The sequence below is a fragment of the Neolamprologus multifasciatus genome, chromosome 23, assembly GCF_963576455.1.
Source record: "Neolamprologus multifasciatus chromosome 23, fNeoMul1.2, whole genome shotgun sequence".
NCBI classification, from domain to species: Eukaryota; Metazoa; Chordata; class Actinopteri; order Cichliformes; family Cichlidae; genus Neolamprologus; species Neolamprologus multifasciatus.
Genome location: NC_140460.1, coordinates 10103411 through 10119879, shown reverse-complemented (window position 1 = coordinate 10119879; position 16469 = coordinate 10103411). Strand labels below are relative to the sequence as shown.

The 16469-nt window shown below is 37.8% G+C and overlaps 2 protein-coding genes across 6 annotated transcripts in view; one reads left to right on the top strand and one right to left on the bottom strand.

The window, feature by feature from the left end:
- Window positions 1-8: 8 nt before the first annotated feature.
- The window catches only part of LOC146491044 (AP-1 complex subunit sigma-2), a 39842-nt gene continuing 23381 nt past the window's right edge, over window positions 9-16469 (bottom strand). For 2 of the 3 annotated variants that reach the window (XM_085151757.1, XM_085151758.1), the window contains exon 5: window positions 9-12072. In XM_085151757.1, the coding sequence (XP_085007883.1) occupies window positions 12025-12072 (48 nt within the window). In that variant the 3' untranslated portion in view covers window positions 9-12024. Of the gene's footprint in view, window positions 12073-16112; window positions 16122-16469 lie in introns of all 3 variants that reach the window. The other variant, XM_085151762.1, reaches the window with a different exon arrangement.
- On the top strand, window positions 2406-8499 carry LOC146491045 (synapse-associated protein 1-like). Of its 3 annotated transcripts, XM_085151752.1 has the most exons (10): window positions 2406-2486; window positions 2631-2799; window positions 3184-3302; window positions 3397-3463; window positions 3692-3765; window positions 3849-3988; window positions 4093-4244; window positions 5619-5665; window positions 6499-6643; window positions 6718-8499. In XM_085151752.1, the coding sequence occupies exons 1-10, from the start codon at window positions 2421-2423 to the stop codon at window positions 6843-6845; spliced, it is 1107 nt and encodes a 368-aa protein (XP_085007878.1). In that variant the 5' UTR covers window positions 2406-2420; the 3' UTR covers window positions 6846-8499. The 3 variants fall into 3 exon arrangements, with proteins under 3 accessions (XP_085007878.1, XP_085007877.1, XP_085007876.1); XM_085151751.1 differs by lacking the exon at window positions 2406-2486 and having other exon boundaries at window positions 2622-2799; window positions 5625-5665; XM_085151750.1 differs by lacking the exon at window positions 2406-2486 and having other exon boundaries at window positions 2622-2799.

The following is a 16469-nucleotide window of genomic DNA, read 5'->3' as shown; positions in this document are numbered from 1 at the left end:
TTTTTAAAAAAATAAATAAATCGTACGCTAACTCTTAAACGAAGTGGCGACCTTACGCTGTTTCAAACGCAGCAGCTCCAGCCGTATCCTCCTACTTCATGTTACAAACCGAGAACGACACACTGACACACTCGGGAGAGGTTAAATCAGCTAAGCTAAACTAGCTCCATCCATGGACTGCAGGGATAACAAGTGTGGCAGAACAAAGCTGCAGCGCAAGCGCGACACCTACCGTTAGCCAAAAGGAATAGCGGGAAGAACAAGCAAGTGTAATCTAAAACGGCTAATTTTAGTAATAATATTAAATAAAAACTGATAAACACGTTACGTAGTAACTATACCTATCTTTCTACTTTACCACTTTATTTAGCCAAATAAATAACCTCTTATTTTTGTTTTAATCATGGACAGAGACAGAATTAAAATCTGTGGGAGAATTCTTTTATTAGCTAATGTGGAATTTGAATGCAGCAGCACATCTCAAAGAAGTTGGGACAGGTGCAAAACAACTCTGGAAAAGTAAGAAGTACTAAAATAAAACAGCTGGAGTAACATTTCATAACTAATCAGACTGTCAGCAGTTCAGTACCATGATTGCATATAAAAACAGCAGCTTAAAGAGGCACAGGTTCTCAGAAGTAAAGATGGGCAGAGTTTCACCAGTCTGCAAAAAATTGCATCTACAAATTACAGATTAATTTCAGAATACTGAACCTCAGTATAAACTGTTTAGACTTTGTATTGTAGATCTCATGATCTACAGTACATCTGTGCAAGCGATAAGGCTAAAGACCACTTCCAGAAATAACTGTATTATAACAGAGTTCCATCCAAAACCAAAGGTGAAAGCTCCATATGTGAACATCATCCAGCAATACTGTCATTTTCTATGGGTCTAATTTAGTTTAAAATAGACCAAGGTAATGTAGAAACTGCTGTGTGGTTAGATGAATCAGAATTTGAATTTTTTTATGCAGAACATCAATGCTGCATCTCTGACAGCGGTTCAATCCATGAGAGCTACTCAAAGATTTTGATACCCAGACTTCATGTGCGCTCTGCTTATATCTGCTGATGTCTGATCTGGTCAGCATCTCATTATCTACAAACTCATTAATAGCACTGATTAATGGGTTTCAGGCCTAAGAAGCAGAGCGGAAGAGGGCTGCAGACTGAGAAGCAGTGTGCAAGGTTACAACTGGATGCATTTGTGGATAGTTTAAAAACTGTTGTTGTTCTACTTTTACAATAATTAATTTATTTGTGTTTTTTTTCTTCTTATTTTGTTGTAGCATGCTGTGAGATCAGTTTTAAAATGTAGGCAATGTTCAATCTGTCTCACAATCATTGCTCTGTTTTTTTATAGTCTTTATTTTAGCATAACTAATACCACGTTATTCCAAATAAATTTTTAACTTTTCTATTAAGTTCTTCCAATGCAATTAATATTCAAATGTGTTAGCTATGTTAGCTTTGTTTATTAGTTAATCATAGTGTATGTTTTTCCTTTACAATCTTTGATAAAATAATCTTAATAATTTGTAAAACTACTAAAACTTTTAAAACGTGTGCCTCTTAAAAGTGTTTTTATTTGTCAAGCCGATCTTTGGCCATATACTTAAAACTTAAATATACATGATTAGAAGTAATAGTGATATCTATTTCAGTCACTGCATTCAAGCCATTGCCCGCTCCTATGTATTCTTAATGGAAGTTTACAACAATGTATCAGTTTGCTGGAAGACGCGATTAAAAAACAAACAAACAAACAAAAACACTAATCAATGTATATTTATGAGTACAATATTTTTTTTTTTCTATTTCATATCCTCAAAAATTCATTACTGTACCTTTAAACACATTCACATTATTGTTTAAATATGTACACAGGCGAAAACCCCCCAAATATTAGCTACGTAATTGGGCTATTTTCTCATACGCTTAATTTTACTGTCATGCTTCTTATTCCAAAAATGCAGAGTTGCTAGTGTAGCTATCCTTGTGAATATCCTGCATTCTTCTTATATTTTGGTTCAGAGCCATTAGGTAAATAAAAATAAAAAATAAATAAAGCACACATGAATGAACTCTGAATATTATGAGCTTCTGTATGGTTATTATGTGCACTAATCAGGTTTTACAATACAGCAACAGCTGCTGCAACTATAATGCTAGTTTTGCTACCTCACCACCTAGCCGTTTGTTAATGAATAAAAGACTTAAAGAGAATATAAAACTCCGATCGTCTCATTTTTCTGTGCACTACCGCTACAGCTATCATGCTGCAAAGCTGTTGTTTTTTGTCTCTCTGTGGGTGACTTTATACAATCACGAGGAATAAAAGTCCGATAGAAACTCTTTATTTTCTGAAACGTCGGTGAATGAAACGAAGGCGGAATCCACTCAGAGCGTTCCTTTCCATGACAACCACAACTACGGATGGTCGGTTAGCTCAAACCAGATGGGACAACGATTCGCGGAAGTGGGTAAGTGGTGAAACTTGACGAGTAGCCATCACATAAGTTTTAAACTGTCGGAAAACTAAACTATAGAGCTTAAAAGGCATAGTTAGAGCATGTTAAATAACTTATTTTAATCTATTTAGACTAAATACATAAAGTATGTTCAAGAACTGGTCAAGCTGGCTTGGAGCAGAGAAAGAAAGCGGCCAAGTTACAGAAGAGCCTGCTGATGCTAACGAAGAAAAACGCTGTAGTGAAATAAACAAACCGAGCGACCAGCAGGGCAGAGATGCTGGGACAGATGCTCAGCTTCTCCAGAAAGCAAAAGGTTTCAGTGGTGAGTCCGCTGCAGTCGACATATTGTTGTTGTGTTTCTTATTGTTTTGGTTTTGTGGTCAGTTTTTATAGGTTTTTAGCACGATTTGAGCTTTGGGGAGAAAGCATTGATTACAATACAAACAAATCAATTTGTGATAATAGCTGCCTTATAGTCATCCACTATCAGATTTGACTTTCATTATAGGTAACTGAAATTACTTATGTTTTAAAATTGCACCTCTTGTAGTTTGTTTAGATGATGCTCATTTTGGATTCTTTTGTAATTGCAACTTTCACTTATGATTATTTTGATAATGTATTATTCTGCTGATTATTTTCTCCATTTGTTGATTAATTGCAACTATGCAACACAGCAATGTGTGTTATTCTGGCTTCTTTACAGGTTACATTTATAATTTTGCCAGCAGCGCCTCAAAAAAATTATCTGAGTCCGTAGTAGAAACAGCTCAAACCTTAAAGAAGAGCGTGGAGGAGGGGAGGATCAGTGGAATTATTGATAAGGTGAAAAGTTTAATCTATTTTCTGAAGCTGATATCAAGTTTTTACTATTTAGGGTAAGTTTGGAATATTTGAAGGTTTGTTCTTCTTCCCTTAGACCATTTTAGGTGATTTCCAGAAGGAACAAGAAAGGTTTGTTCAGGAGAAAAGAGCTAAAGAGTATGGTGAGTACTTCTGTTGTGTACTTATGACATGAAATGTAACAAAAGCTCTTTTAATTGATGTAGATGTTTGATTTAAAATCAACAGTGCTGATGCACAGAAAATGCATTTTTGTCCACAAACATGTGGACCAAACTGTATATTGGTTTTTAATCATTAATTAAAGCTTACATTTAATTGTAGCTGAAAAATATTTTCAGTACATCTCTACTGCTTTTCGCCGCTCGTAGGTGCTGCTGTGCCTCCATGGGTGGGTTATAATGAAGAGGATGCCATACAGGAACAGATATTAGCTCTCTCAGCTGTAAATATCTTTAAAAAGCATTTCATTTATAATAGAAAGTTACTTAAATTATGCCTCACTGTAACTTTACTGCATTGTTTCAGGATAAAAGAAATTTTTTGCGTGACCCCCCTGCTGGGGTGCAGTTTCACTTTGACTTTGACCAAATGTATCCAGTCGCCATGGTTATGCTAGAGGAAGACGAGCTCCTGAGGAAGATGCGCTTCCATCTGGTCCCCAAACAGTGAGTGTGTCATAAGTTAACCGCGTTAACTGCTGTGTTTTCAATATGAGCCTCCCTGCATCCCTCAGGGGTGACTGTGTTTTCCTCCATGCTGTTCTCCTCAGGGTGAAAGAGGAAGTCTTTTGGAAGAATTACTTCTACCGCGTGTCTTTGATAAAACAGTCGGCTCAGCTCACAGCTCTCGCAGCCCAACAGGCGGCTGAGTGGATTGATGTGAAGAAAACCTCCTACCCTTGCAAAGATCCTCATCAAAACGGTACAGTCTGCTCTCTCCTGTAAAACCTCTGCATTAAATACTGATGTTGATTTTTAAAGTTATGATATGAAAATTGATAAAATGTAAGAATGTACAAATATGACTAAGTATTTGTGTAATTCTTTATCTTAGTATTCAAGGAAGATTTGTTTTGATTTTGACTGATAGCATTTCTAGTTAAAACAGAGAGTGCAGGTTTATTGTGTGATAAAGCAAAAAGTGAGTTAACTTGTGGACCTTTCTGAGCATAGAGTGAAACACGTTTTTATTTATTGGGCCACATACAGTCCAGTCTGATCTTAAGTGGATCGAATGAGCAAAAACACTGCACAGCAACATAAAAAGTCAGTAAAAAAAATTCCTTTTGAAAAAGTACAAGTAAAAATGTATTCAGTGAACAATCCATTAAAAATGGCAAACAGACGGAGACGTCAGAAGGAAAAAAAGTGCGATCCTATCAGTATATCTCATTACATCAACTGCGCATCTATAAAGTATAAAACTAAAACTAAAACATCCGTGTGCTACTAGATCGTAACATTTAGATCTTAACATGCTTTTTGTGTAGTAATGTTCTTAAAACACCAAGAGTCGCAGTGTTTTGAATAATTGTACTTATTTATTTATTTTCAATGCTCATAGTTTGTAAAGCTTTCATGAGCAGGATTAGACGATCTAATGTTCCGTTTCTGTTCCATCAACGATATGTTTGACACTCGTGGCTTAGACTGCGTCCATAAGATGGGGAAATGTTTTAAGAAGTCCTGCTTTTAAAGGCTGAGTGCTTTCGTCATTGCTTTTTAAAAGGTAGATGTCACAATGAAGAGGACGTCATGGACAACACTCTCATACATAGTCAACTCGTAAATCAGAGATAGCTCAGTTGTGTTCACGAAGAAATCAAATGTTTTAGAGTGAGACCACAAATTAATTGGATTTTCGAATAAAGAAGCAGAGGGTCTTTTCGGCCCTAGACTTTTATACATCCTGACTTGCAACCACAGGCGTCGCCCTCTGCTGGTCATTGAAGAGCATTCAGGTTTAAGACATTTTGGGGTTGGTTTGAATTTTCAGACCCGGCAGCTCATCTTTTATATACAGTCTGTGCTTAAAGGCAACGTTAAAAGCACCATTAGGTTTGAAAAGGCATGCTCTTTGGCTCCAGGTAATGATGTGATTCCAGAAGCAGCATTTTGATCAGTAGGATCTAACTCCACCCTCCTGCAGACTATCTATCTAACTATCTTTTCTTGTTGTCCTGATAGCAGTGGGATTTAAAAAAAAATGTTATTAGTATTAGAACATTTTGAATATCACATTTTTCCCTTAAATACCTTTTCATAATGATGACATTTCATTTATTTATTTTTGTAGATGCAGTTAAATCAAAAGCCAGCAGCCTCCAACCAAAATCAAGTGAGGTAAGACTACCTGTTTTTAACCTCTGAGATCTAAACAATCCTAAACAAAGGCTGGCAGAATATGTGGTTTCTGGTTTTCGAAAGCTTTTCTTACATATCTCAGTTATCAGAGGATTAAAAAAAACAAATTTAAAATGTTTTACTTTTCTTCATGTTTGTGATTTTAGTGACACGGAGTGAGTTTTTCTTATCAGTGGTTAATGAAACAAAACAAACCTCAGCAGCATGTTATGATACCTACGTTTTATAAATGACAACTTAATAGTCTTATAAAGGATACAGTAAAGGATTATTTTACTGTTAATATTTGCTGGTCATTAATATTGAATTTTGTATTATATTTGACAAGAGATTCTTCAGGTTAATTGTGATTGGCACATGTTTTATAAGGGGTATTTATTTTTTAATGATTATCGTCTGTTTTCGTGGTTTTGTGATAAATATTTAACTACTGCTGCTCACTCTCATAACTTTATTTGAACCGAAAACACAAACTTTTCATCTTTTTGTTGGTTTTGGTGCCTGTATTTAACCAGTCAGCTGGTGGGAAAAAACAACTGTACAGAGAGCGAATCAGGACACAAAGAATGACCTCCAGGTTCAGTCATGTGATTTACACCACCGCCATCTGATCTAGATAATATTTAAACACACACTACTCTGCGACCATTAATCATTTATGAGGTTTTGCAAACATTGTCATTTCATTGTTTGTCGATGGTAAAAAGTTAACTAATTAAAGGTAATAGTTTTATCATTTATTATTGCTGCAGAAAGGTCATTATAAAGCAGATTTTAAAGCTGAATCTGAGCTTCTGTTTGCGTTATGAAAGGATGAAGAAGAGCTCTCCACCAGTCTGCACATGTCTGAATTTGTAAGTGATACTTTTGACTCCTGTGAGATCAACAAGGAAGACCTGTGCAAAGAGATGCGAGAGCTGGTTCTGGACAAGAGGGAAAACCTAAATGCAGAGCAGGGTGAGTGCTGTGGTTAAACTGGGACATTGTACTGTGTGTGTGTGAGCTCAGTGTGGTTTTTTGTTTGTTTTCAGAGGAAATGCCAGACTGGGAGAGAGAGCTGCAGGAAGAACTTCAGGAGTACGACGTGTTGGCCGACAGCGAAACCCACGATGATAACTGGGACAAGGAGATCGAAGAGATGTTGAAGGAGGAGAGTTAGAGTAATGAGCGACACCTTCAGAGGCGCTTTGGTGATTTCTTACATCTTCGGTTTTCCAACAGCTCTCTGTGCATCCATGCGCTCCCCAGATGAAGAGCTGGGAAGTTTGCATTCATGCGTGTTTAATTCAAAATGTGAAGAGAAAATGGATGTTACAAAGACAATGTGTCTCACATTAATAGAAGTTTACAATATTTTTTTTTACTTTACCTGATTTCCTATCAGAATTAAAGCTAATAAAGATATTTTCTCGGTGATCTAGCTCACTCTGAATGGTGGGTGACTAAGTTACCAACTCGATGTCATGTTACGGATGAAAAATTTGATTTGCAGCACATGAATTTCCATCAGTAATCAAAAATCAAATATCTACTTTGATCCACTGGGTTTTTGAGTTTGCCGTTAAAAAGACGGCTGTAGCCATGGTGACACATCACACTGGTTTTGGACTCCACATTTTAAAGCCTCAGTGTTAGCGTTTTGGCTGCCCTGTTGGGTTTTTTTTGAGCCAGAAGTTGGGCCAAAGGGTGGCGTAATAGGTAGTGGCTCTATAGTTTATTTTATGTGTTCACCTAACAAGCAAAAGCTTCCTGGTGTAAAAGTCTGCCAGTCAAGCATAAAGCTTTGTTACTAGTTACAGCAGTGGACTGAATCTATGAAAGATGGACGCTACTTCTGAGCACTGAAGTGGAGCCAGTGTGGAAGTGGCTGTACCCTGCATTCAGCCAGCAGGGGGTGACTCTTGTTTCAGAAAGACATCCAGTTGTGTTGAGGTTTATGGTAACTCAGCCTTCAGCTCCTGTAATCCATGATCTCTGTAAACATGTTTGAGATGAATTCACAGCCTGAATCGGTAGTTTCATGTTTTATTGAACACAAAGTGAAGCTCATTTGATAAATTATTGTATGGATTATGGACGATAAAGCAGGATGTGCTTCAAGGCGGGGCTAAGTTGTGATTGATAAGTCATTAACAAATGAGCTTACAGCATTCTTGGGTTTCACAGTCAGATCCATTGTACTTCGGTTTTAAAAAGCTGAGACACTAAAGATAACCAGTTTGCGTCACATGTGACATCACAGTGGTTGTGCCCATTATTTATATACAGTCTTTCATCATACATACTATGTGAGGCTATGGCAAAAAAACAAGCAACATACTGAAGGAAGAATACAAGCTTCGTTTGCACAGCAGGCTTGTGTGGAAGCTACATTTCTGGCAGAAATTATATATTAAACCGGACTATGAACAGTGAAGATTCTCTGTAATTCATTAAACCAGAGATTTTAGTTTTGGTCTGGAGAATTTCATAAAACTAGTGAAGTATATTTCTCAAAGTTTATTCTCGACTGAGCCAGCCTGTTTCATACATACAAATGATTTGTTGGTTTGTCATGCTTTTTAAATGCTGTTAATAAAATACCCACAGGCTTTGGACCCCGTGTATTTCACCAAATTTATTAAACAGATGAGTGAACATGCAGGTTTTTTGAATGCATTGTTTAATGTGAAGCCATGCCGTCTTCCTCCTGTTTATGTCAGGTTGTATTCTGTAATGTCCATGTTGTGTTTTCTGCTGTGTTTGTACTGTCACACTTTGTCACACACAGATTTCTGGCTCATTAAATAAGAAACCACCTATTTTAATCAAAATATTGTTTGGGGTATTTGATAAAGGCCATTGCATGAAACAAAGTCAAATAACGAAGTGTGCTGGAGCTTCAACCTAAAAATGTTTTTTGGGACTTTTCCCCCCTTATTTTTTTACATTAAAGATGTTTTTCTGCAGTTCCAGACATCATTGAAAAGCTCTGTGGTGCGAATGAGACTTGAATGAATGAGAGGAGCCCGGCTGTTTGTGACACTCTCTCTTTATTGCTGAACCTGACAACAAAACATTAACTTCCTCTTTCTTTTCTTTTTTTGTCCATTTCAGACAATGATAGCTGTAAACACATCACGCACAGGCTGCTCGGCACTCACGCTGAAGCTGCTGTAAAATTCACTTTATACACAGTATGGAATAGCATCTATTCTCCCTAAGTCACACTGCCGATATACTGTAAACCACACACTATCAGTTGTACATGAAAAATGCTCATGTGACGTTATAGAAAACAGCCAGAGGCTTAAGAGTAGTTCAAAGTGTAAACGAGCTGTGACGTTTGGATTAAAACAAACCTGCACAGAGCAGAAAATAGACAACACTTTATGATATTTGTACAGTCCTGTGCCCAGTGTGTCAAAAAGTGGACCTATTATGTTTTTCCTTATTATCTGTCTTATACTGTTATGATGGTGGATGTATGTAAAAGTCATTTCTTTGAGCCAAAAATTTAGTTTCAGGCAGTTTTTCTTATTTTTTGCTATTTTTTGGAAATCCCTAATAGACACGCCCACCTGCTATAAAACAAGTTTACAAGGGGCAGCCAATCAGGAGCAGCTTGGCTAGCTTCAGGAGATGAACTGAGTGGCTGCATTTAGGCCCAGATTATTTTTTTAACTGCGAATCATGCAAAGCGACACTAACAGAGTCAAAGAGAAGGGAAATCAGCAGAACAGGTCCACTTTAAATGTGTGAAACGTTTGTTTTTTCATCCAAGCGGCTGTAAATTCTTTTCAGTACATTTACGACACTATTGCTATTTAATGCATGGTCACTTAAGCAGTGTCACAGTAAATAGGTAGTTTACATGCTGTACAGTGTGTGGCTGTCACAGGCCGAAGAGTCGTTTATACTCAAAAGACAGTGAAACGGTTTTAGCAGAGTAGTCCTGATGAGACCTCAGCTCAGGGTGTAGATGGGTGGAGCACAATGTCGCTAGACGCCCTGTTGGATGCACTTCACACAAATCTAACACAGGAGTGATGGAGGTGTCTTTACAAGCTCTAACGTTTTCTAAGTACAATGCTCTTCACAAGCACTGGACTGGTGCTGACAAATATTACATCTTTTAAAAGAAGTATATGCAATACAACATCAGTAATCTACAGTGCATGCTTACCTGCACTCAAAGAATGACCTTCAGAACACGAAACAGGTAAACACCACCATGAAGCCAAATAACTACTCTGTTTCAACCTCTGCTGGACGCAGTGACGACTTCAGCTATAAATGTTTCTGAATGAGTTCATGAAAACTGCAGAGATGTAATCAGGCAGTCAGAATTATACTAATAATTATACAATATGTTTATATTCAGTGACATTATGAAAAAAACGATATTTATCGGATTGGGAACATGAGACCATGCAATGTAGTAACTACTATTTACTACAGACTGGAGACAGAGTCAGTGATTTTAAGCTAATGTCCTGATTACATCCATCAAATAACACCAGAGTTATCCTGAGTGTGAACTTAAAGCTGTGTTAATCATCATGTTCTATCTGGAAATGAGAAGAATACTTTTAATGTGAATGGGACAGATCTCCCTAACAAACCCAAAGTCTGAGCCTCTTTATCTCAATTTTATTTTGGTCCCTTCAGCTGTTCCACACAACCTCCCATTAATCCTCTGTGCACCCTGTTGCCACAATAACATAAAGTTTGTGATTAACTGATTAAGAAAGTAAATCTCATGATTTAAAGATATTTGTGGACAACAACAGAGAACTAAAGAACAAGAAATACCTATACTAACAAACACAACCTTCCTCTTTTGTCCATTTCAGACAATAATAATGTAAACACATGTCTGGTAATATAACACACAATCTGCTCTCATGCTGAAGGTGCTTCACTTTATGCACCATCTGTAATAGCTTCTATTCATTGTAAATCACATCACGATAAAATCTGTGACTAGCCAGTAAAGAAACAAAGAGCTGAATGAGTTCATATCCTGTCTCGTAAACCTTCTGGAAACTCGATGTCATCTCATCTGTACAAAAGCTGTTTTGGTGTGTTTGGTAACACTTTATATTAGCCATTGCTACTAAACGCTACATTGATAGTTAATTAAGGTGGGCTCTGATTGTGTGGTTTAAAATGTATAACATCCAACCATTAACCACATCCTTAATTATCATTTCACTGTTTGTTAACATTAAATCACTATCAATGTTCAATCAGGTACCAATTACGGTGTGCATATGATGGTTATTATAAAATGTTACCTACAGATTCAGTGTTTTCACAAAAATAAAACAAAATAATCGTCACAGTAGCAAACATCAAGAAAAAACTGTAAACATTAATACAAAAATAATAAATTAATTCAGTTCCAGTGGCATGCAAATATATCTGTTATGCAATAGTAACATCAGTGAGCGATTAAGGCATTCAGCATTAATTGGAACATCATTTAGAAACCAAATATAGGAGCGAGGGTTGCTGGTAAACTGAGAGAAAATTCTTAATTTCACATATTTTCTGTTTTCAAATTATTTCACAGTAATTTCAGTTTAAGATGCAAAAAAGCAGGGGTGTCAAACATGCGGCCGGGGGTCCAGTACAGGCCAAAGAAATATTTAAGGTTAACGAATCAGCGGCACACATCTGAAACTGCTGCCCCTGGTGGTGAAGGTTTTAGTTTAATTTGAGCACAAAGGAGAACAAAAAAGGATTTTTAATGCCGTGGGCATACTAGTGTGGCTCGCATGAGATCAAAGTGGGTTGGCCCATTTAAATAAGTCTCATTCATTAAAGTATACATATACTGGCTGTAGGATATACTGAGTTCAGGATTATCACAATGCAGATATGAGAGAAAACAAAACTTTTTGGCTTTGCTAATGTAATACTTGCCTTTGTATTACAGCCACTTCTTTGGGTTTAACTAACATATTTTAAATTCAGAACACTGCTAATACCTCACACTGAATAAAGAGATTGCATCAGCGAACAAAAATAAATAAAAAATCAAGCAGGAATTCACTCAGCACAGCGTCCTGGTGTGGATTTGAAAGCAGCATGAAGCTTAATTAAGCTGGATTTGTGTCTCGGTAAACAGTTAATGTCATCACACTGAAACAAATCAATAACTCAGCAGGAGATACACACAGAGTGCTACATCATTTGTCTTTAAAAACAGTAGAAAACAAGGCAGAGTCGTGTTACACAGATGCACAGGAAAATTATATTGGTGTGTGTGTGTTGAAAGGTGAACTGTTATCAGCTACATACAGCAGAGTAGCTGGCTGATGGAGGAGTGTGGATGGCAATGAAGATGGTGTTTATGTCAGTCCGATTTCCTCCAGCACGCTGCGCGGGGTCTCTGCTTCCTGTGACGAGAAAGAACCACAGCTCCAGTGAAGCGCTCAGCTGGACGCGCACACAAACACAACATGTTTCATCTGCTGTTATCAGCAGTGGAAGCACTACAGAAATATTCTAAGGAAATGATTGCTTGTAAAATAGATTCTGATTGATTTCCTTGTTACATTCGATACTATAAATCTAATCAAAGCCACATTAATCTACATGAAGATTTTAGAAGTGAATTTAAGCTGGGCTAGGCTGTTTTTAGGCACCACTGGGCAAAAATCTAACCTTTAACCTTTCAGCTTTTCTAACTCAAGTAATCTGGGAGGATAATAGACTTCTGCACATCCTCTTGGCCTTTTTTAGATTTTAGAGAAAAATAGCCTGTTATGGTTGAAAGTTGGGAGTAATATAGTCAAAATAAAATTGTAATTTCTGTTGGTCCTCAGATCTCCCCGTGAGGATACATAGGACTGGACATTAAAGACGTATGTAACTTATAGGTCTTAAACCTGCATTCTTTATAATGGCCAGCAGGTGGCGTGTCCTCTGGGTTGGTCCCCTTTTTCACTTCAGAACTACCTCAGTTATTCATGCCATAGATTCTGCAAAGTGCTGAAAACATTCCTAAGATTTTGGTCCATACTGACATGACAGCATCACACAGTTGCTGCAGATCTATGATCTGAACCTCCTGTTTCACCACATCCCAAGATTTAGTGTACTGAGATCTGGTGACTGTGGAGGCCATTTGAGTACGGTGAACTTATTGTCATATCCAAGAAAACAGTTTGAAATGATCTGAGTTTTGTGTCATGATGGGTCATCCTGCTGAAAATAGCCATCAGGAGATGGATATTGTGGTCATAAAGGGATGTACATGGTCAGCTACATACTCCAGAGGCTGTGGTGTTTAAACAATTCTCAGTTGATACTAAGGGGTCGAAAGTGTCCCAACAAAGACATTACATTCGCCCCCTCTACCACCTGTCTTATCTTTGACATAAAACAGGATGAATCCATGCTTTCATGTTGTTTAGACCACATTCAGACACCACCATCCAAATGCTGAGACTCATTAGACCAGGTGATGTTTTTCCAATTTTCTATTGTCCAATTCTAGTGAGCCTGTATGAACTTCTTAGCTGACAGGAGTGGCACCCAGAGTGGTCTTCTGCTGCTGTAGCCCACCTGCTTCTGAGTTTGAGATGTTGTGGGTTCAGAGATGCTCTTCTGCATACCTGCACATCAACAAGACATTTTTGTCCAGGGAACTGACCATTCTCTAGGAACCACAGAGATGTTTCTGAAATGCTTAGACCAGCTAGTTTGGTACCTTAACCATGCCACGTTCGATCACTTAAATCACTTTTCTTCCCCACACTTCAGCAGGCTGTCTTAACTATGTCTATATGGCTGAACACACCAAGTTTCTGCTATTGTAGCATATATGGGACATAAAACCAGAACAGAATCATTAATCAAATCCAGTAAAAATCACATTGTTTGCTGAATTCATCTGAAAATTATGTTTATAGCATTACACTTCAAAAGAAGGGTAAAGCAGGGTGTGCTTTACTATGTGAGTGACAAGTTACTACCCAGGAGCCTACGCCAGAAAGTTGATTCTGCTCATCTGGATGTAGCGTTTTTAGTAGGAGACTAAAGACTCTTTTTGACTTGTTAAGTCTCAACTGACTGTAGGTTTCCCCAACCTTCAGTCTGGTCCGTCCCTTACTTGTCATGATCAAGATGAAAACACTCTTGAGGGTTTAAAACAGGACTACTATCACCAGTGGGTGACAATCAAATTCCTATATAATACTCCAACATCATCTGTAATCATTAATGGACAAATATTTCCAGTTAATTTAGTTAAACAGATACAGACTGATAACATCACAAGAATGGCAACAAGTTTACATAATCACAACATCTGTTTATACACTGATGACATCATTCTCTGGCTAACCAGTCCCACAACCTCGCTTCTATCAGTCCACTCTGATCAACAGTTTTGGTAAGGTCTCTGGCTACTCAGTGAACTTCCTTTAAGCCGTACAAGGGGACCTACACTGTAATCATAAAACCCAGCTTATTAAATACCATGGAATAAATATTTCAGTTAACCCAAAAAATATCTTCAAATGCAACTTTACCACAAATTTTCACAGTATCCAACAACTCCATGACCAAAGGGAACACTCCCATTTTCTTAAATCCATCACATCGCCTCCATAAAAATGACGAGCCTCCCCTCGCAATGACCCCTGTTACTTCACCTCCACAATGATTTTCCTCCATTAACTCTACAGTCAACAAATTCTATTGGAAAGATTGAAAACCTATAATTCAATTGACCACACTTCAAAAAGCAAAAAAATATGGTCCCTTAGACTCCAAATTTCTAAAACTATTTCCTCTCCCACAAACTTAAATACTGTATATCTGAGATTGGACCAAAAACCTAAACTGTAAAGATTGTTTTCACTGGGAGATCAGTTACAGGTCATTACTGCTTCAAATCAAATACAGTAAGTACCACTCTCTCTGCCTGATCTACAGCAAGCAACATCCTCCTCTAACCTCCATCAGGCATAATCCAATATTTAAAATTGAGGAGAAACCCATTAAGCTCCCTCCATGGAAACAGGAAGGATTAACCAATCTGGGGCACCTATTCAGTGGCAACAGTTTCCTGATCTTCGATCAATTTCAACACTTAAACAACACACCTTAAAACCATCACTAACGCCAAATGAAAAAAACGTCATAATTGATCATCATCTCTTGTTTTAAGAACAATCTGCATCCTTGCATCCTTTACCCCCCCCCCCCCCCCCCCCCCCCCCCCCCCCCCCCCCAATATCTCACAAATACGTGTTTTCACAGCATCACCACTCATAAAATGAACATAATGGGTTTAAGTAACATCACTCTGTCCCACTGAAATAGATGATTATTTCTACCCATTCTGGCTTTGTGCTCCAGTAGAACAATTCTGGGTCATGGGGCAGCTGTCCAGGCTCCCCAGCCTCGGGATCCCACAATCCCCATCTGTTTTATGTCCAACCTACTGATCCTCACTGACCAAACGCCATGCAAATTTAAAGAAATACATAAAATCCACCTTTTTGCCTCCACTCCACTATTTCTGTTCATTTGCTTCTGTGTTTGATGTGATGTCATATTGTCATCTGTCAATTTGAGTTTTTATTCATTTGTAATTTTTTTTTAAATGAGGGGAAAAAAATTGGCTGACATCACGACAGACAATCAAAGTGGGTACAAAACAGAAGCAGCAGCCTCAGTGTCAACTATAGATGACCAGTGTTTGACATCAGCCAATGAGCACAACCTGGCTAATTCTCCTTTCTGACTCTAAAAATACAAAGATAAAAATTAAAAATTGAACTTAATGTTTGATTCAGCATGACGTGAAACTAGCGACTAATCAGGGGCACAGTGAAAGTGAGTCATGGCCTGTTTTCTCATAGACTCGGGTAGGACCAGAAGAGTCGCCCCTGGTGTCAATTAAAAAAGAAAATGCAGGTTTAAGGTACTTGGGTGCTGGTTTATCTTTTACTCTTAATCTCAATCTTTATTCAGTCAGAGAAGGACGAGCTGAGATGCAAAGGAGCTTGCAGGTTTGCAGGGGTCTAAAGCATCTTAAAACATCATGATCTATATGAGGTTTGCCAATAGCATGCATAGAAGGCCCGACTTCCTGACCTGCTCTTTAACTCTTTATTGGCTGTTCTACAAAGGAATACATTTAAATACAAGTGAAAGCAGAACAAGCAAGAGCCACCCCCAACCTCATACTTCAGTTTTGTTAATAAACTGGTGATTTTATAGAAAATATCTTCACTATTCAACATCCCTCACATTTATATATGCACTAACTTGGAATAAATAAACAAATAACAGGACAGACAGGCTCTATCCTATTTAATGCACATCTACTTTGCTAATCCTACCCTAACCAGTTCTAACTAGTGTCACAAGTTGTAGTTAACAAATTTCAGGGCTTGTGTCAGAAACAAAGAGAATCACTTACTTTGGCATCCTAAAAAAAGGTTCAGCACAAAGTAAAGAGAGTAAATTCATCAGAGCAGTGACATAAAATTCATTTAAGCTAACACTTCCGCACAGTGGCATCTGTGGTTTCATTTTCAGTGCAAAATGTTCAGACGTGACCTCGAAACATCCGCTCTGCATTAATCACCCTTTATAGACTTTTCACACGGGGGAAATATTTTGTCAGAGTGATGAATCCCTTGTTGCCGATTATGTAGGCTAAACCCGTTAATCTGGGAAACGAATGGAGTTCTGCACAATTCAGACAGAAAATAAAAGCTGTGGAAAAAACCTTCCAATTTCAGAGAGCCACAGGGGGGAAATCCATAAACTCAGA